This window comes from Mauremys mutica, chromosome 1, assembly GCF_020497125.1.
Source record: "Mauremys mutica isolate MM-2020 ecotype Southern chromosome 1, ASM2049712v1, whole genome shotgun sequence".
NCBI classification, from domain to species: Eukaryota; Metazoa; Chordata; order Testudines; family Geoemydidae; genus Mauremys; species Mauremys mutica.
The window spans coordinates 101,396,014-101,416,390 of record NC_059072.1 but is presented as its reverse complement, the minus strand read 5'-3'; the positions used below and the strand labels follow the sequence as shown (position 1 = coordinate 101,416,390).

General features: G+C 43.0%; 1 protein-coding gene across 2 annotated transcripts in view; it reads right to left on the bottom strand.

The window, feature by feature from the left end:
- LOC123368410 overlaps positions 1 to 20,377 on the bottom strand; it is a 239,342-nt gene that overhangs the window by 98,746 nt on the left and 120,219 nt on the right. The window contains exons 6-9 of one of the 2 annotated variants that reach the window (XM_045013182.1): positions 11,979 to 12,143; positions 9,638 to 9,856; positions 5,170 to 5,270; positions 4,181 to 4,267 (exon numbers count right to left, since the gene is read on the bottom strand). In XM_045013182.1, the coding sequence (XP_044869117.1) occupies positions 4,181 to 4,267; positions 5,170 to 5,270; positions 9,638 to 9,856; positions 11,979 to 12,143 (572 nt within the window). The remainder of the gene's footprint in view (positions 1 to 4,180; positions 4,268 to 5,169; positions 5,271 to 9,637; positions 9,857 to 11,978; positions 12,144 to 20,377) is intronic. The other variant, XM_045013190.1, reaches the window with a different exon arrangement.

Below are 20,377 nucleotides of genomic sequence, written 5' to 3'. Positions count from 1 at the left end.
TTTCTCGGAGAGGACCACCATTGTAGGAAGGCGATCACCAGCTCGGGCACAGTGAGGACTTTGTCCATCCTATCTCTGGCCTGGGAGAACACCGAGGCCAACCAGAGCTGCAGGGCCCTCATCTTGAGTCTGGCATGGCGAACAACATATGTGCATGCTGACATGTGACCCAGGAGCTGGAGACACGCTCTGGCTGTGGTCACGGGGAACCTTGTGACTGTGTCGATGAGCCCTTTAAGGGTCTCAAATCTGTCAGGTGGGAGCGAGGCCCTGGCCGATGTCGCATCCGGGACTGCCCCGATAAATTCTATGTGCTGTACCAGGACTAATGTGGATTTGGTGTTGTTCACCAACAGGCCCAGGGTGGCACACATGGACAGGAGGAGCTCCATGTGATCCCGCAGCTGCAATCAGGAGCTGCCCTTGACCAGCCAGTTGTCTAGATAGGGGAAGATCTGGATCCCACAATGTCTGAGGTAAGCTGCCACCACAGACATGCACTTTGTAAATACGCTGGGAGCAGTACAAGGGCCAAACGAGAGGACCGTAAATTGGTAGTGTTCCTACCCAACCATGAAACGGACGAAGTGCCTATGTCTCTCTAATATATGAATGTGGAAGTACGTGTTCTGCAGATCGAGGGTGGCATACCAGTCCCCAGGATCCAGGGAGGGGATGATGGAGCCCAGAGAGACCATGTGAAGCTTGAGCTTTACCATGTATTGGTTCAGGCGTTGCAGGTCCAGAATGGGCCTGAGCCCCCATTTGACCTTCGGGATAAGGAAATAGTGGGAGTAATACCCCTTGCGTTTGAATTCTCCTGGCACCACTTCCACCGCTCCCAAGCCAAGGAGCCACCCCACCTCCTGCTTGAGCAGGGCCTCGTGAGAGGGGTCCCCCCGCAGAAGGGATTGGGGCGGAGGGTGGTTGGGTGGGGTAGAGGTAAACTGGAGGGTGTAGCCTCGGGAGATGGTGTTGAGGACACAACAGTCCAAAGTCAGCCGCGACCACTCCGGGAGAAAAACTCGCAGCCGGCTGGAGAAGGGAAGCTTTATTGCGGGTGGATCCCTGGTATGAACTGGTAAGTCTCCCCTGGGCGTCCCGTCAAAACTGACGTTTCCCCGCCTGTTTACCCTTGGGGGGCCCAGGCTGGGGGGGCAGACCAGGACTGCCTCTGTGAGCGTTCCTTATAGCCCAGTGAATTTTTATAAGGGGGCTCATATTTAGAGTGGGTGGCCTGGGTGGAAGCCTGCTAAGGCTTAAACTTGGACCTGGCCAGAGCTGGGACATAGAGGCCAAGTGTCTTAAGTGTTGTGCGGGAATCTTTCAGGCCATGCAACTTCACGTCTGTCTGTTCCACAAACAGGGCCTTGCCATCGAACGGGAGGTCCTGCAAGGAGTTCTGCACCTCACTGGACAGCCCAGACAGCAGGAGCCACAACACCCTCCTCATGGACACCGTGGAGGATATAGACCTTGCAACCATAGCCATGGCATCTGATGCTGCCTGCAGGGTCGCCCTGGCAGCCGCTGTACCTCCACCAGAGCTTTGAACTCCTTCCTGTCACTCTCCTGGAGGGAGTCCTTGAACTTGGATAGAAAGCCCCACAAATTGAACTCATACCGACCCAGGAGAGCCTGATGGTTCACCACCCTTAACTGGAAACTTGAGGATGAATAAACCTTTCTCTCAAATAAGTCCAGCCTCCTTGAATCTTTACTTTTTGGAGTAGGGGCTGGTTGACCCTGCCTCTGCCTGTGGTTGACTGACTCGACCACCAGGGAGCTGGGGGCAGGGTGAGTGTACAGGTATTCGTGACCCTTGGTGGGCACAAAGTACTTCCATTCTGCCCTCTTAGAGATGGGGGGCAAGGAAGCCGGGGTTTGCCACAAGGCGTTTGAAATTTTTGCCGACCCTTCGTGGAGTGGAGTGCCCAGTGCCAAGGTCAAGAGGATGTTGAAGAGGGAGTCCGAGGGCTCCTCCACCTCCTCGGCTTGAAGGTTGAGGCTTGATGCCACCCTTTTTATAGTTCCTGGTGGGCCTTAGAGTCCTCCTATAGAACAGAGGGAGGAGGGGCCATAATTGCCTCATCAGGGGAGGATGAGGATGCGGGTGCAGTACTCTGCATACCCACCAATACCAGAGGTCCCACCACTTGGTCATCCTCCAGGCACGGAACCAAAGATGCACGCCCCACCAACTCCTTTCTGGGAGGCCGGGAGAGGGAGGCCGACGGTCTCTCCGAGGCTCCAGCCACCAAATGAGCCCCCGCTGACTGACTAGCCCGTCCCACCAAATGACCACTATGAAAGAAGGCTGGGCTGGCGTACGACCTGCCGCTGTCCCTGGATCAGGAGGAGCAGTGGTGTCAGGAATGGTGCTGACCACAAGACCGTGATCCCGATATAGAAGAGTAGTACAGCCGGTAGCAGCTGCTCTGCGATCAACTCAGACGGGCAGATCCGTGACGGCGAGGTCCTGGTGATCGACGCCCGGGACTGCGGGAGCAGTGCTGCGGTGGGGTCCTGGAGTGAGACGAAGAACGGGAATGGCGTTGATGCCCGTATCGCGACGGACTATGGTAGCCTCTCAGAGATGAAGACCTCCAGTGCCGTCTGTCCTGGTCTCAACGGGCCCCGCTTCCCTCGCGAGGTCTACGGTCCCTCAAGGCGGAGCGGTGTCTGGAACCCCTGTCAGTCGGAACCCAGCCAGACAATCTGGTGAGGGTCAACGCGGACTGGCGCAGACTGCGCACAGGACCGTCGCTGAGCGGTGAACGACATCAGGAACATTCCCTTGACCGCGAATGATACCAACCAGGCAGCGACCAATCAGTCCAGAGATCCAAGCAGTCGCTTTCCTCTGGACTGGGGACCCAACAGTGGTGGTGCCCCTGGTACCAGCAGAGATATAACATCCTGGGCCGCTTGCAGGGCCTCCGGCGTGGAGGGCACCCGGACATCTGGGGAAACCTGCGCCGAATGGGCCGGGCTACTCCACTCAACCTGAGTCGGAGGTCTGGAGGCTGACAGAGACTGAGAACTGCCCAATATGGGTCTAGTCTCTCCCCTGGTCTTGCTCTGGTGCCTCAGCGGAGAAGACCTCTTCTTAGCCTTCATGGAACGCCCTGCGGATGGGAAGCAGTGCTGACTGGAGGAAGGCACCAAAAGGTCGTCGCACACCAATACTGTGGTACCCAGTTCTGACTTCGATCGGCACACGGGAGTCGGGGTCAACGTCGATTCCATCAGAATGGCTTGAAGCCAAACTTCCCTCTCCTTCTTGGTCCAAAGCTTGAAATATCTGCCAATCTTGCAGCGATTGCTGAGATGGGTTTCCCCCAGACAGCATAAACAGTCTGTGTGCGGGTCACTCACTGGCATCAGCCACCTGCAAGTGTCACACGACTTAAAGCCCAGGGCAGGGGCATGCTCCGACCCGGGTGCACTAAACTAAACTAACACTAATCTAAACTATTTTAACTACAGGTACTACTAACTATGAACGAACAAGAGTTCAAGAGGAAAGCTGCAGACAAGCCGGAGCAGAGCAGTTCCAATGCACCTTCACTAGCAGCAAGAAGGAACTGAGGGTGTGGGGAGCGCGGAGCGCCCCTTACACCGCACCATGGAGGCGACACTCCAGGGTCACTGGGGCGCTCCCCTATGGGTACTGCTAGGGGAAAAACTTTCAGCACCGGTGCACATGGTGAGCACACACACCTATTGTGAAATACACATGAGCAATCACTCGAAGAAGAACTAGACTGAAACCATCAAACAGCTTCAGGTGTATGAGCAACAACTTTAGGCCACTGGTAGGCTTGGCCAGAATCCAAACAACAATCTAGAAACTAGGCTTTGTTTAATATAACCGTATTTTTTCTTACATGGTTGTTTTTATAGTTAGAAGATCTTAGTCTTCCAGGAAGAGCAAGAGTCAGGCTAACTCTAACTCTAATAACGCGAGACTTTAAGGCAGGGCCTGGGCGAGTGGGAAAAACTGTGAGAGGTTATTTTGACCTTCTGTTAGATAAGAATGGAAAGCAGACTGCAGCAGAAAATTGCTGAGAAGATATCAGGAAGGAATATGTATAAACAAAATGCAGCTGTTGATCATTACTGTATGTCACAAAAGGTATAAATGCTTGCTCTAATTGTGTATCTGGTGGAGACCTACCTTGGGAGGGGGAATCCCTGTCCGTGCGCACTCTCCCCCTTGCAATTGCTTGAGAATAAACACTGCCTCTGACTTGCTGCAACCAACCTAAGAGTGAAGACTTATTCTTCCACACTCTTAACATATGAAATGTTTTGGATCAGATAGAGGAACCTAGTTAGAGTCTTTATCCACCTAAAGAACTTTTACTCAGTCTTTAATGTATTTCTCCTCACAACATCCTGGTGAGATAAGGAAACACTATTTTACAGATGGAAAATGAGGCACAGTAGAGCTAAATGACTTGTGCAAAGCACCTATGCTTGAGGTAGAACTAGACCCCAGCTCTCCTATACTCCAGACTAGGGCCCTAACAATCAGACCATCTATTTCTCTTGGGGTATAGCTTTTCCTGTTCCAGATTAGCATCCAATCCTGCTCCGATCAGAGCTAACAGTATGCATTTGTTTTTAGACATTTTTAGTTTAGCCATTTGATGTTTGTGAATAAGAATTCCATATGCTCTATTAATGAATAGCTCCCACCATTTTTCTCATATACAGACTCATGGTTTGATTCTTTTTTTTTCTTTATTTGTGTGTTGGCTATATAATACATGTCCCAATAAACATAATGCATATATGAATATATCATACTGGATCAACCCCAAATGAATATTTGATTTTGTTTTAATTTGCTTCCACATTGTTTACTTGGGTCCCCAGGCCTATGAGTGAGATGCAGTTGCATAATGGTTTGAGAGATGATAATTTGATATTGATATTCCTACATTTATACAGACGATGCAGGTGTTTTAAAGTATTTATGAAATTGCTTGATTGACTCTCATATAGAAGCCTATTGATAATAAGTTTAAGCTTTGCAGCTAGGGTGTAAAATGATTATATTAACATTACTAACGGTCATGGATGTCATAAATCTTAAGAGAAAGGATGCATATGTCACATATAACGCATGAAAAAGTTGTTCTTTTACCATGGATAACTTACCATTGTGTAGATACTCTGCTGATCAGCTATTCCATTATTTGAGTAAGTATCTGATGTCTTGTTTTCTTTCAAGAAGGCAGGTGCAAGATGAAGCAGGAAGCCTGCCAAGAAAGATGATAAATTGCTATTTGGTGCTGAGGACCAATGCTTAACATTAATGTAATGCTGCTAGCAATTAAAGCAGCTAGTATAGTAATAAGAAACTGAGAAGAAAATAATTTCTGATCCCAACTGTAAGATGTTCATTTCTTTAATTGTCATCATCTTTAGTACATATAAAATATTTGTTGGGATTGTCTGATTGCAAACAAAATGAAATGAATAAAAATCCTATAATGCACAAGCCATATGTTACAGTATGATTAACTGCTATTCCAATGGGAGAGGAATATTACAAACTGAAGCAAACAATTTTACAACAAAATTAAACAGAAAAATAATGGGAAAAAATTAGGGGCCATACGCGCACTGGGGAGCAATTATCTACTTGAGTAATCCAACTGACTTTTATATGCTTCACAATCTAGACTAAAGCAAGAGAGATCTCAGAAAGAAGAGCCAGAGTTTCCCTATGTACTTTATTCGCCTTTGCAATATTAAACTTAGGTTTGTTTAAACTAACTTCAAAAAGGATCCTGTGCAATTTCAGTATTTTATGTTGGTTCAACAAAGAGTGGCAAATCCAACATGTTGTTCAAAATGTTTAAGTTCAGTATTGTAAGAACCAAAAGCTACGGAGGTGGAGCTGCCAGGCTTTTTGTTTGATCAGCTATAACCACCCATGTCCTAAGAGATTCTGGATCCAGGTGGCTTTCTGAAAGAAACATGATTCCATCAATTTTATAAATTGTGTTAAAATTCATTAAACGAATTAAAATAAAAATCAAGAAAACATATAATCAAACCTAAGCCATTGTTAATACTAAGCTAAACTAAAATAATACTATACAACCATCAACTCAATATCAAACCAAGGTCAAATTAAAAAAATCAGCAAGTTAGTCTCAGTGCTGGAATGGAATTAAATCATGAAATTAATTCTAAAAATAATCAATCCTTACAGATGCTAAAGGGGATTCCAAGATGGCAGCTGTCCATTTGTTTATAAATCCCAAATGAAGAATATTACAAAAGTCCATTGTATCTGTAACTTGGAGATGGTTAAATGTCTTAATACTGAAACCAAATTATTATCTAATGTCTGAACCACAACCTCAGAGCTAATTATAAAGCATCCTACTTAGAATTCTATTCTTGGGTGCTGACTAATAGCCCCTCCACCCCCCCACCCCACAGACCGGAAAGGCTTCTTGGCTTAAAATCGTTGTTTCTTTGTTGGATGCAGAATGGGGGAGGGGCTATTAGTCAGCACCCAACAACAGAACTCTACGTAGGAAACTTTATGATTAACTCTCAGGTTGTGGTTCAGACATGTATGGTTTGCTATCTTTGCTTACTTCTTGCAGCACTTCCCTCCAAGGCTATCAGACAAATCAGGTGTGAGGCTAATTTTAAGTGAAGTTCTGTTTGAAATAGCAATTTTAAAAAATATTCAGTGTTTTACATACCACAGATATTGTAAGTCTGTGACACTCCAAACTTCCAGATGCACAATACCATTTTTGAGGATGTTGGCATGGTCTTATGCAGGTGAATAGGTCGTGAGATGACATTGTGTCACCAGTTTGCAGAAAGTTTGATACAAAGATCTTATTAGGGTGTGGGGGGGATTGCTAGGGTTCTTTTTCAACAACTAGTCACTCAACATTCATCCATCAGCAAAATTAAAAATAATTCGACTTATGATCAATGTCATCATTCTTCTCACAAACAAGACCATTTACAGCAATCTTTCTATTTTGGAACGGGGCTATGTGTCAAACAGGAATCTTTATCTTGATAGAGAAAGTGGCTTTAAGACCTATCAAGATGAAATCCATTTTAGAAATATAATTTTTAAAATGTATATAAGGTCTTTTATTCCTCGATATGCTATTTCTCTCACAGTACACCCAGAGTAATGCAAGTCTTTTAGAATTAATGAGGCAAAGTTGTGTTCTTTTTAATCTTCTCCACAGTTACTTCAGAAATACAAGCCAGATCACTGAGGCAAAGTAAGGCTGTGAGATGGGAAGTTGGCTCAAGATTTAATTGTTGATTTTCCATGTTTTCTATCCCTCTCAAGTTCTAACCTTTAAAAAATTATTTTTGCAAACGTGGATGACTTCTCAGCTTTATTAATAACATGTGCAATGTTTGTGCCCATGTCTCAATTTATCTTTACTATAACAAATTTTCTCTTTGCAGCTGTGACTTTATCAGGATTATTTTGTTTTATCACACACCGTGGACAATAAGAAACCAAAGCCAGCAAAAAAATTCAAAATACATATCAAGCCAGTGACATCGCAAGACATATTTTAAAGCAGAAGTCCTTAGGGAGAAAAAAGAGTAGGAAGAGATGTCAGAGAAGACATGCCACTGTGCTGGCACTTTAAGTTACTGTAATTATCTGGGGCATGTATAATGTGCACTGAAAACGATAACAACATAGACAAGGTAATTTATCAGTGTAGAGGAAGTGCAATTCTAGTATTTTTGTGTTACACTCACACAACTCCATAACCTCACTAGGATTGTACAAGTATAACTGAGGGAAGAATCTAGCCTTAAAATAGGTTACCATTTTTTTCAGTTCTCAGTGTTTCAGATTTAGAGAGAGAATTGTAAATATTCTGCCATTATAAAAAATAAATGTTCCTTAATATCACTACTGCCTTTGTATTGATAAAGGCATTAATGGCCTCATCCTACAGTCTTATTACTAAGGGTACGTCCATACTACCCGCCCGGGTCGGCGGGTAGCGATCGACTTCTCGGAGTTTGATATATCGCGTCTCATCTAGACGCGATATATCGAACTCCAAACGCGCTCTCGTCGACTCCGGAACTCCACCACAGCGAATGGCGGTGGCGGAGTCAACGGGGGAGCCGCGTACTTCGATCCCGCGCCGTCAGGACGGGTAAGTACTTCGAACTAAGGTAGTTCGAGTTCAGCTACGCTATTCACGTAGCTGAACTTGCGTACCTTAGTTCGAACCCCCCACCCCTAGTGTAGACCAGGCCTAAGTGTAGTGACTACACATGGTGGTTACGAAGTTTCTGTGGGATTGGGCCTTTAATGGGATCATTGGTATGAAGTCATATTATGAGCCTAAACATGACAGGTAAGCTATGCACTCAGAAAAAAGACACTTCCTCTGCCCTGTCTCTCCACCTCTCACCATTCCTCACCTCTCTCTCTGGCTGGAGGAAAAGGGGAACAACTAGGACACTTTTGCAGCTGCAGGTTTGGCCCCTTGGGGCCCTCAGATTGCTCTAACTCAATGAAAGCGAACTGGCCCTGTAGCGGCTCTACCACAATTGGGGAAGTACAACGTTGAGATTTATATAGGGTGACCAGACAGCAAATATGAAAAATCGGGCCGGGGTGGGGGGTAATAGGAGCCGATATAAGAAAAAGACCCAAAAATCGGGACTGTCTCTACAAAATCGGGACATCTGCTCACCCTAGATTTACATCACTTTAGCACAATGCTCCCTGAGCAGCACTCTCCTCTGCCCTGACCCTGTGCCCAGCATATGGCCCTTTTTCATTTGTCCTTTATTCATTTTCTAATCCATAAGAATACTTTACTTCTCACTTCATGACTACTTAGTACTCTCCGATAAGAGACTTTTCCATTGGCCTTTATTATGTCAAATGGTCCCCTTCTATCCACCACTTCACTGACATGCTCAAAGGATTTGAATAGATAAGAGAGACATGATTTTCTTTTGCCAAAGTCATATCCATACTCTGCTTTCATTTCTCTTTTTTCCTTTTGCAGTATACTTCTGTGATTCTAAATAGCCTCCATATTGAGTCCAAGGTTTTTAATTTCTCTCTCTCTCTCTCTCTCTCTTTTTTGTTTAATGTTTGCATTTAGGGTCTCCTTGATTAGCTTATTCATTTTCATTTAAGCCTCTTTTCTAAAATTTAGTTTGCACAAGTGCAGGGGCAGCTCTAGACATTTTGCCGCTCCAAGCACGGCGGCATGCCACGGGGGGCGCTCTGCTGGTCGCTGGTCCCGTGGCTCCGGTGGACCTCCCGCAGGCGTGCCTGCGGAGGGTCCGCTGGTCCCGCGGCTCTGCCTGCGGGAGGTCCACCGGAGCCCTGCCTGCCGCCCTCCCGGCGACCGGCAGAGCGCCCCCCGCGGCATGCCGCCCCAAGCACGCGCTTGGCATGCTGGGGCCTGGGGCCGCTCCTACACAAGGGGAATGTTCAGGGAGACTGTTGAGCCAGTTTTCCCACTGCTTTGTGCTGCTAGAGAATTGGGTTCAGGGGGTTTCTTTGGAAAATATACTAGTGACTGGCTTGAACTCATTATTTGCTATAAAGCCTGTTTTAATTTAAATCTCTCCTTACCATTGGCATCTAGGGCTGCAGATCCAATAATATTTTCCATCTTATATCCCAAAATGTCTTCTGAGGCATTGCACCATTCTTCGACATCATTCTGAATACCTTCATCTTGGCCTGTCTTTTCCCAACTCTGGTGATCCAACAAGGAAAGCCTGATTGCAGCTAGTGATTCATCTTCACTTACACATCCAATGTTCAAAGACGCAGCCCTTTTAGAAAGTCCTGTTGCAACACAAGAAAACATTACTCTTATAAATTACACTGACTAGGTCTGAAAGGGGTATGTGAAGCATCTGATTAAAGTGAATTCACTTGAAAAATCACAATAGCATTAGGGAGAAGTAAAACTCTAGGAATAGTTAATATAATTATGAATAATATCAATTCTGTCCTTGATTCCTAAGATTGAAAGACCAAGAAATGTGATAGAGCACATTCTCAATACCCCCTTATATAAAAAGGAAATATGAAAATTAAATATCATGAGTCTGATTCTTCATTGCTTTGCACACCTGTGTAGTCATTTGTGATGTATGGGAAGCAGGTGTAAGAAGCTACCAAATCAAAAATCCTCCACTCAATCACAATAATGGCAGCACAAACTGTGGTAAAGTTAGCACCACTTCTCACAGGAGTAAGTGATGACCCAATCTACAAGTCAGGGGAGAATCATCAGGCCCTAGGACTGCTTGAACTATACTGTGTATTTTACAGATTTATGTTGTTGTTCTTGAATTAAAAAATATGTTACACTTTTGGAAAATATTTGAAACATTCATCAACCAACCTCCAGATTATCTGCTGTGATCCTAGTCTTCCAGCATCAACATAAATGTATTTCAAACTTAAGTTAGGCTCAGTTAGAATGATTATTGGACCTGATTCTGCATTCATTGAAGTAAATGGCAAAACTCTTATTGGACTTCAGTGAGAACAGAATCGAGTCTGCTATCTGTATGAGTTAGAGAATAAGGAATGTATTCATCAGCCTGTACTTATCCATAAGTGCATAAGCAGCCTCTCTGACATCAGTGAACTACTTCCAAGAGTACAGACTGGGAATTAGATTCTAAGGAGTGAAGTCTTTTCGGTATTTTAACATCAAGATCATGAACCAGAAACATATTGTTACCTTTTTTGAACCTGAGCAGCTACTCAAAGTTCTGGGCCCTGAGGATGTCCTTGTCTACTGATGATAGACTCTGGTATAATTTCTTTGATGCAGCCTTCTTTATTTACAAGGAACATACAAAGTCCTGCTTCTCTGAATGCAAGAGGGGGCCAAAAGCAAAAGGAGCCATTTCTTAGTTAACTTTCATATGAGTGCATTTGAAAATAGGGACAGAGGGGATATCTTACAGCTGGACAATCTATTAGAAGTCTGGTATGCTGAAGAAGGATAGATTTAATCACATGCTTAAAGTTAATCTTGTGCTTAAGTGCTCTGCTGAACTGAGGTCATAAGTTATGAGTAAGGGGAGTCAGGAGCTATAATTTATGTAAATTCTTTTCACAGACATGATAAATGAGATTTAAAATGTTTTGGTCCATCCTCTGTATTTGTATTTTGTCATGTAGCAATGAATTTTGTTGGCTACCTGCCTTGTTAAATACAGTATCTGAATTCATGCATTCATATTCTGATGCCTTCTTTTAGGGGATTTCATTATTAAGTATTATTATTACAGAACACTGACATCCTTAGAAAAAGCAGAACCATATTTTGGGTAATTCTGAACATAACTTAATATTCTGAGTGCAAAATTCCCAGAAAAGATCTAGATTGTCAATGTTCTGCTCACATGCCGTACCATGCTTAAGTGCTTTGCTGTATAGGGGTTTAAGTTGTGGTCTCAATTAAAACAAATATTCTCAGCAATTTGGAAAATCATGCTATATAGAGCCTGATCCAAAGCCCATTAAGTGAGTTATAAGATGCTCCTCAATTTCATTGGGCTTTGAATCAGCCCCCTATTTAGATATGTAAATATGGATTTATGAGCCTAACTTTATGCTTGTTGTATCAACCAGGCAAGTTACTAACAACTTCAACAGGACTTTATTTTTACAGTGGAAACCTCTGTACCAAGCTGCTGCTGCACCCTCTGTAGCTCTCACTCAGCCTCCTCAACTCCTCCCCCTACCTTCCTGTTTCCTGTCCTTTCAGACTCCCAACAGCCAGTGCTCCCAGTTCTAATAATCACAAGCACATCTAAACACCACAATACTCTCATTTTAAAAAGTTTTAGCCAAAATGTTTTGTCATAAGCATTTGTACAGTGCTCTGTACATTTATGTTAATACACAAAAGGGGAAAAAGTCAGGAATCAGATAGGAAACCAACCTGAGAGATCTGATAGGTCTTCCTCAGAGGAGTTCCTTTCATTGCACTGAGACAAAGAGCAGCCTGTTCGTGGATTAATTCCTTCAGGTTCATTGAATGCATCTTGTGTAGCACTGCTAAGTTTGGATGTCTGAGATCTGACCTCACATGTCGTATCCGAGCATGCTAAAATATACAGGAAAATGAAAGTAGAATAAAGATTTCACTAAAAGCTTGTTTCATTTCTTTTTAATCCAGACATTTGTTTCACAGAACAATCTTTAAAAAAAAAATCAAAGACTTTGGGTCTGAAAGTAGCTGACACTGTCCAAACTGATCCTGCAGCCTTTCTGCACACCCAGCTCCGGACAATGGCACCGGCCTAACAAATTGCTCCTCCCAAGGGAGGGGAAGTTAGTTTTTCAAAACGTACTCTTGACCTCCTTTCCCGACCTTGACTGGCTCCTTCTCTCGTTTTTGGGCCTGGCGGTGCTCCCATACACAGGCAGCAACAAGTTAGTGGCTTCTGATATGATGCCAGGACAAAATAATCTTGCAGCAATCTGTTCCCTTGGGTCATTTTGCATCCTGGCTGGCTGAAGTGACCCCTAGGGAGTGCGTTGCCCTGGGGATTGTTCTCTTCATTGGGCCAGTGACTTATCGTAACATCTTCTTCCCTCCCTTGGAACCACAGAAAGAAATCTGCTGTATGTGGCCAGCAGAACAAGGATATAATTTGTCTGATGGGAAGGACTGGACTCCCTTTTTGCTCCAGCACTTACTTCCTCTTGGCCTTCTGCCTATTCCCTAGTCATGGCAATCCCCAATGCTGGGGGCAAAGAAGAGAGCCACATTTCAAAACCAGAGCCACAGATTCTGCACTTCTGCTCTACTGGAGAGAATGTCAGGCCTACTCAAGTGTTGTCTCTATGGGCTTCATCTGTAGCCCAGGGAAGTCAATGGAAAGGCTCCCATTGATTTTAATGGGCTTTGGATCATGTCCTATGTCATCGCTTCTAGTGACTTCTCCAAAGATGATATAAAGCTTAGTACTACTCGAGCTAGTGGAGATCCTTCTTTAGCTCAAGGGGTAGGTGTAAGGACTCAGGAGTTAGGTTAGCTGGAGAGAAAGCAAGGCACTTTTAACAGCTGGAATAGTTGCTCAGTTTGAATCTGCTCAGGATTCTGGAACCATCTAGTTCATGTTGGACATGCTCAAAGGCTTAACATGCGCATTACCATAGTCAATTCCCACAGTAGCAGCTTTACATTCTCCAATTTGCATTGTCCCACATGCTAGTAACATGCTATCAGTCCTTACACTTAGGGGCCTGTGCTTTTGGAACAGAAGGTACAGAGTTCTATCTCCACTGACAACCGTGACGTCTATATGGCTAGGGCAAGCAAAATAGTTGACAGCCATGAAGTTTATACAGCCAGTGAATTGTTAGCGTGAACATATTATGATGCATCAGCAGGCTGTGAAAAATCTTTGAAGATTTTGTGAGTAGGTCTGCATTAAAAGGGCAGTTGCTTTTATTTTACTGAAGCTAGCCCTATTGAAATTTCAGATGCTCATCATGTAATAATAGCTAGCTCTTTCATGACTATACGGGGGCTGCTGCTATGTGTATTCTGCACTCCTGTGAAAAAGGCATTGGTTCCCCCTTCAAATTGTTCAGCTATGAGTGGCTTCAAACAATGAAAGGAAAGCCCTAAAACAGAACATGATGCATGTTGTCCCAAGAAATTTTTGTTCTACGTGTCCCTTGGCCTAATTATCTTAACTACAAAAATAACCTATAAGTAAATTCTCAGCACTCCATTTGGTCCTTAGTTGAAAAATGTCACAGATTTTAAGATTAGATTATCACATGACACCTACTGATTATAGTTGGCGCTGGTAGCTACACCTACAGTTAAGATTGCCCAATGCACCGTACTGCAAAATCCTGTTTTCAATTGCTTACAGCTTTATCAAATTGTATCAGTTTGGTCTGGAATTCAGTCATTTCCAAGAACAAAGGTAAAGGAAAAGATGTTGTTTTGTGCATTTAAAGAAAATATCTTGTGACCATTTCACTGAGTTCTAGCACCTCCAAACACTGAAGCAGGGACTTGAAACTTGGAAAGAGGTGGCCTTTTTGCCACAATTGTGTCTTACTATTCCTGTGGAGAAACTGCACAAAATTGGCAAAGTGATAAGCCTTTGAAAATATACCGGTAAGTTTGCATATGCTCAGTAGAGGCTTGCTAGAGTTTGTCAGCTAAATTCTCTGAAGATTCCATCTGTGCTGAGCATGCCCCAGCCCAGGACGGCAGGGGGATGGGCAGGACTTTCCCTGCAACTGCTTCTCCAAGCATCCAGTGACCACTTTGGCACCAGGCACCAGAACTGAGAGCATGAAGATGCTCTTTCTTGTAGTCTCAATGCTGCCCCTGCTGGCTCCCAGGTAGCATGGAGGAGGAAGACAACAGCCTACTTCACAACACAACCCTAATTCATCCCCAGAGTAGGTCCATCCTGTTCACTGAATGAGGTACAGGTCCTGTGGAAAAAAAGTATGTAATCATGTAATTAAAGGCTATATCATAATGCATACATCCAAGGGGGCTGGATTAAGCAAATTTAAAATGTCCTACCTTTGGAGTGCTTGACTTTGCAACCTTTGCATTCTTTTAATGTTGTTTTTATGTGTAACATAGAGTCACAGTATATGATTCATACCCACTGCAGGTAAAATTCATCCTTGGAAAATTTATCTATATAGGTGTGATATTCTTAAAGGGACATATATTTAAAAATATATCCCTACTTCTGTTACAAATAACATCTTTGGTTATCAAAACAAAGAATTTTACAAATCTTATTTATACAGAACCTAACTTTGGGGCAAGTTTGACAAGTCTTTTTGCATATATGTTATCTCTCTGCACTCTGTTTCTAAATCTGGAACTTATCTTTGGCCATTAATTTTAAAGTCAATTAAGGGTTAAAACACATTATAAAACTTCCATGCACATCAGCTGAGGGACTTATTTGATAATGGTTGTGTTCTGACACAATTTAAATATATATGATCAGAAATAAATAGCAAGAAACATATTCTGTATTATCATAACACTGATGGGCTTCATCTAATTATTAGCCAGTACCAGAACAGATTTGCAGTCAAGATTAGCAGAAACATATAGGCAGAGACGATAAACTGCATGAACTATAGTACTTTTAGAATAACAGAGTTACTAAAAAATGAGACATGTTGCATCTTGTTTTCATGACTTACTTTTAAACTCTGGATTTCCAATATAAAATGGAATTAATAAAGGAAGTTACTGAATGGGGACAAAATAGCCAACCATTCCAAGGAATCATTTACTAAAAACTAATCTAAATTCTGTTGGGACTATTCTGTGACTCTGATTCAGGACAGTAGTTAAGCATGTGCTCAACTATAATACAGTACTTTAGTTCCTTTTACGTCATGTTTGGATGTTTTTCTTCAAGATTGGATTTTTTTCTAAACAATATCCTCTACGAATTATTTGGAGGAAATAGCCTGTACTATACAGGAGGCCAGACTAGATGATCACAATGGTTCCTTCTGGCCTTGGAATCTGTGTTTAAGTGCTATCCTGCATAGGAATGCTTTCCTGAATTGTAGCCTACATTAGTAAACTGCAACAAGTATCTTGTAACCATTTTCATGATCAAAACCACAAATGAAAAAACAAATGTCATCAAATCAGATGAAGTAAAATGGCTTCTAATATAATAAATGCTCTGTTCATTACATACCATCATGCTAGATACACATTTTTTCTATCAACACTTAAAAAAATGTTTCAAATGAGTGTACTTATGTATGTTGAGATATTATGACAAAGATTTTTTAAAAATGAACTCTGAACGTAAGTCTCCAAAATCCATATTTAAGAGACTAAATAATTGGTCTGATTTCCAAAGGTACTGGGCACTCCGGAATTTCCACTGAAGACAATGGCAGCTGCTAGATGCTCGCACTTTTGTAAATCAGCCCATTTATTTAGTCACTTAAGTATGGATTTTGGAGAATTAACTTTAGGGACCCATTTTTGAAAATCTTGGCCTAGTCCTTTTAAATCACAATGAACAGGCCAAAAAGAGCAAAATTTAGCCCTAAAAATTAAAAGACATAAAATTTCAAATTTGTAAAGCCACAGCAAACACAAATATATGGGTAACAGAACGAGACAGAAAGCATACTAACATGCATGAGTCCCAACGTCATCTCTGGATCACCAGTGTAACACAGCATTATTATTTGTTATTTGTACTGAGGTAGTGGCTAGCAGACCCCAGCCCCATTGCACTAGTAATATATAAATACATGTGTAATGTGGCAAGACACCTGTTGTGACAGATTAATAATAATAATGAAGCAAAATCTCTTTGCAAGGGGGAAAAAAGCCATATGAAGCTTTAGATTCAGAATAGCTTCTTACTTAGTCTATAATCACTTTTGATTTAGTGATGGCACTGTTCATTTTAGCCCATATGTTGTTACTAATCTGAAGATGTGGAAATCTAGAACTTTCCTGCTCTAAAGAGCAGTGAATCTGTCTTTTCCAATCAGATATAGTTAGTGCAAGTCATAGATGAGATTATGAAATGCTTTTATTTAGGATCACGTTTTTTGAATGTATTCTAGCTCTTTCTCTATGAACATTATCATTTTTCTGAGTTATAACTGTTGGTTATCATTATCAAAAGGTCAGGCGAGAGGTCTGTGGCACTGCTGTTTGCCTTCACATCTGGGTTAGCAACATGTATGTGAAGGACCTTTAGAAAAAGCGAGAGAGTGAGATAGAAAGGAGGAACGGAAGGCATCACCACACTAAATGAAAAGCAAACAATATGCATATCAGCATCCTAAGGAGCCATACCACTCTGCTGGGAAAAGCCAAGACAAAAGAATTATCTGACACAACAGTTCAAAGCATATTGCACCTGTCAAAATGTCTGTCATCTTCTATAGAAATGCACCATTCTAAAGGAGAAAAGGGAAACTCTAGCAAAGTCACTCAGAAACAACAGACCACTTTGTCTCTTTCCTTCCAGCCAACTCCTCCAACTGAAAGCCATTTAACTCAATGCTAAAGATTGCCTGGAAGGACCAGACAATAGGAAGTTCTCTTTCATTGTCAAGGACAGTTACACTTTGAAGATGATGCTCAAAAGGGGTTAAAATGGGTCAACAAGCAATTGTTGGTCCTAGCCAAGGAAATGTGAACAGAACATTGTTAAAGCCACCAAAAAAAATCTATCTAAAAGAACACATCTTTTAACTAGGGGAGGTGTGGGAAGGGGGGGGGTGACCAACACATGATACTGATTTAATCACAAAGAGAAATTAAGACAAAAAATCAATAGCACAAATGGATTAATGGGGAGTTGCTAGCTATATGCACCCAAGTTGCAGAAAAGGTGAGAAAAACAGGGGGCAAACAACGGGGAAAGAGGAAAAACTAATTATAAACTGACAACACTTTTACCTTGGTGAGATGTGAATCTTCAGGAAAGCCTCATTTTATATTGCATGTTAGTTAACTACATGGAAACAGGATTTCATTAGCGTTGTACTTGATTTTATGTATTTACCAATTACTTAATCTAAAAACAAAACAGAAAGCCAGCTCCTTGCCTACATACACATGATCTTTGCTAATATTTTTTATAGCTTTAGTGAGGTGAACCTCAATGTTTTTGATGTCAAGCCGATGGAGAAAATAATAAATGCTTCTCACTTAAAGAGGTATTAAAGGTAACACATGACTTTAAATCCTAAATTAAATCTTTTGTAAGGCAAAAAAGTAACTTTATGCTATCCCACTTAAAAACAATTATTATTTAGGATTCTTTATCGTTATTAATGGGACCCTTGTTCCTCTGCTTCTCTCTTCTGGTCTATTTCTGGCATTTACTTGGAGCATCATGTGTGAATATAGGCACTGATCCTGCAAACACTTTAGTTCAATGCTACTACTCACTGTAAAGTTACTCACCTGTATCAATGTTTGCAGCACTGAGGCCTTAGATCGTAAGCTCCTTAGGGAGGGGAACATGCGTGAAATCTTGGCTCCATTGAAGTCAATGGTAAAACTCCCATTGACTTCATTGGGACTTCATGTATTTATATGTTTCTATAAAGAACCTAACACAATTGTCAGTTCTCAAAATGTTCATCACCATGATAGTTTCACATACATTTTTCATAAAGTAACATTTCTCCTCTTTTATTTCATTTCAGTACTTCAGGCATAATGACAATAAGAATAGAACATACACGTATCTGAATTAGAGGGGATATACATTGAAACAGCGGATCAAGCCACCCCAGAGTGTTGGAAAAGTGTGGATACGGAGGTGGATGTGAACTCCCTAAGGATGTTGGAGTGTGTGCAGGTATGGAGCCAGATTCTCAGGTAGTGTAAATTGCACTAGCTCCTGAAGGCCATGGAGCTATGTCAATTTCAAGAAGGCAGACTTTAGTAAACTCAGGGAGTTGATAGGTAAAATCCCATGGGCAGCACATCTAAGGGAAAAAACAGTTCAAGATAGCTGGCAGTTTGTCAAAGAGACATTTTTAATGGCACAAGAGCTAAACTATCTCATTGCGTAGGAAAGATACGAAGTATAGCAAGAGATCACCCTGGCTGAACCAAAAGACCTTTAATGATCTGAAACACAAAAAAGAGTCCTACAAAAAGTGGAAAACTGGTCAAATTATGAAGGATGAATATAAACAAACAACACAAACATGTAGGGACAAAAAATTAGAAAGGCCAAGGCAGAAAATGAGATTATCTAGCTAGAGACATAAAGGGTAACAAGAAAACAGTCTACAAATAGAAGCAAAAGACTAAAGACAGGGTAGGCCCACTCCTCAATAAAGGGGGAAAAACAATAACAGAAAATGTGGAAATGCCGGAAGTGCTAAGTGCCTTTTTTGTTTCAGTTTTCACCAAAAAGGTTAGCAGCGATCGGACATCTAACACAGTGAATGCCAGCGTATGAGGGGTAGGATCTGAGGCTAAAATAGGGAAAGAACAAGTTAAAAATTACACTGACAAATCAGATGTCTTCAAGTTGGCAGAGCCTAATGAAATACATCCTAGAATCCTCAAGGAGCTGACTGAGGAGATATCTGAGCCATAGCAATTATCTTTGAAAACTCATGGAAGACCGGAGAGATTCCAGAGGCCTGGAAAAGAGCAAATACAGTGCAAATCTATAAAAAGGGAAATATGGACAATGAGGGGAATTACTGACCAGTCAGCTTAACTTCAGTACCCTGAAAGATAATGGAGCAAATAATCAAGCAATCAATTTGCGAACACCTAGAAGACAATAAGGTGATAAGTAACAGTCAACATGGATTTGTCTAGAACAAATCACGTCAAACCAAGCTAATAGCTTTCGTTGACAGGGTAACAAGCCTTGTGGATGGGGGGAAAGAACGGTTACTCACCTGTAGTAACTGTTGTTCTTCGAGATGTGTTGCTCCAATCCATTCCAGTTAGGTGTGCGCGCCGCGCGTGCACGGCTTCTCCGGAACTTTTTCCCTAGCAACCCCGGCGGGCCGGCTGGCGCCCCCTGGAGTGGCGCCGCCATGGCGCTAAATATATACCCCAGCCGGCCCGTCCGCTCCTCAGTTCCTTCTTGCCGGCTACTCCGACAGTGGGGAAGGAGGGCGGGTCTGGAATGGATTGGAGCAACACATCTCGAAGAACAACAGTTACTACAGGTGAGTAACCGTTCTTTCTTCTTCGAGTGATTGCTCCAATGCATTTCAGTTAGGTGATTCCCAAGCCTTACCTAGGCGGTGGGGTCGGAGTGAGACGTGGCGGAATGCAATACTGCAGAGCCGAAGGCTGCATCGTCTCTAGACTGCTGCACCAACGCGTAGTGGGAGGCGAAGGTGTGGACCGAAGACCAGGTGGCCGCTCTGCAGATGTCCTGGATGGGGACATGGTTCAGGAAGGCGACTGACGAGGCGTGTGCCCTTGTAGAGTGAGCGGTGAGTCGGCATGGTGTCACGTGAGCAAGCTCGTAGCATGACCTGATGCATTGAGTCACCCAGGAGGAAATGCGCTGGGTAGAGACCGGTTCGCCCTTCATGCGATCAGCGACTGCGATGAAGAGTTGGGTGGAACGCCGAAAGGACCTTGTCCGGTCGATGTAAAACGCCAGCGCCCGACGGACGTCGAGAGTGTGGAGCTGTTGCTCCCGGGACGAAGCATGGGGCTTCGGAAAGAAAACCGGGAGAAAGACGTCCTGATTAAGGTGGAAGGCCGAGACCACCTTTGGTAGGAAGGCCGGGTGAGGACGAAGCTGCACCTTATCAGCGTGAAAGACGGTGTAGGGGGGGCCCACCGTC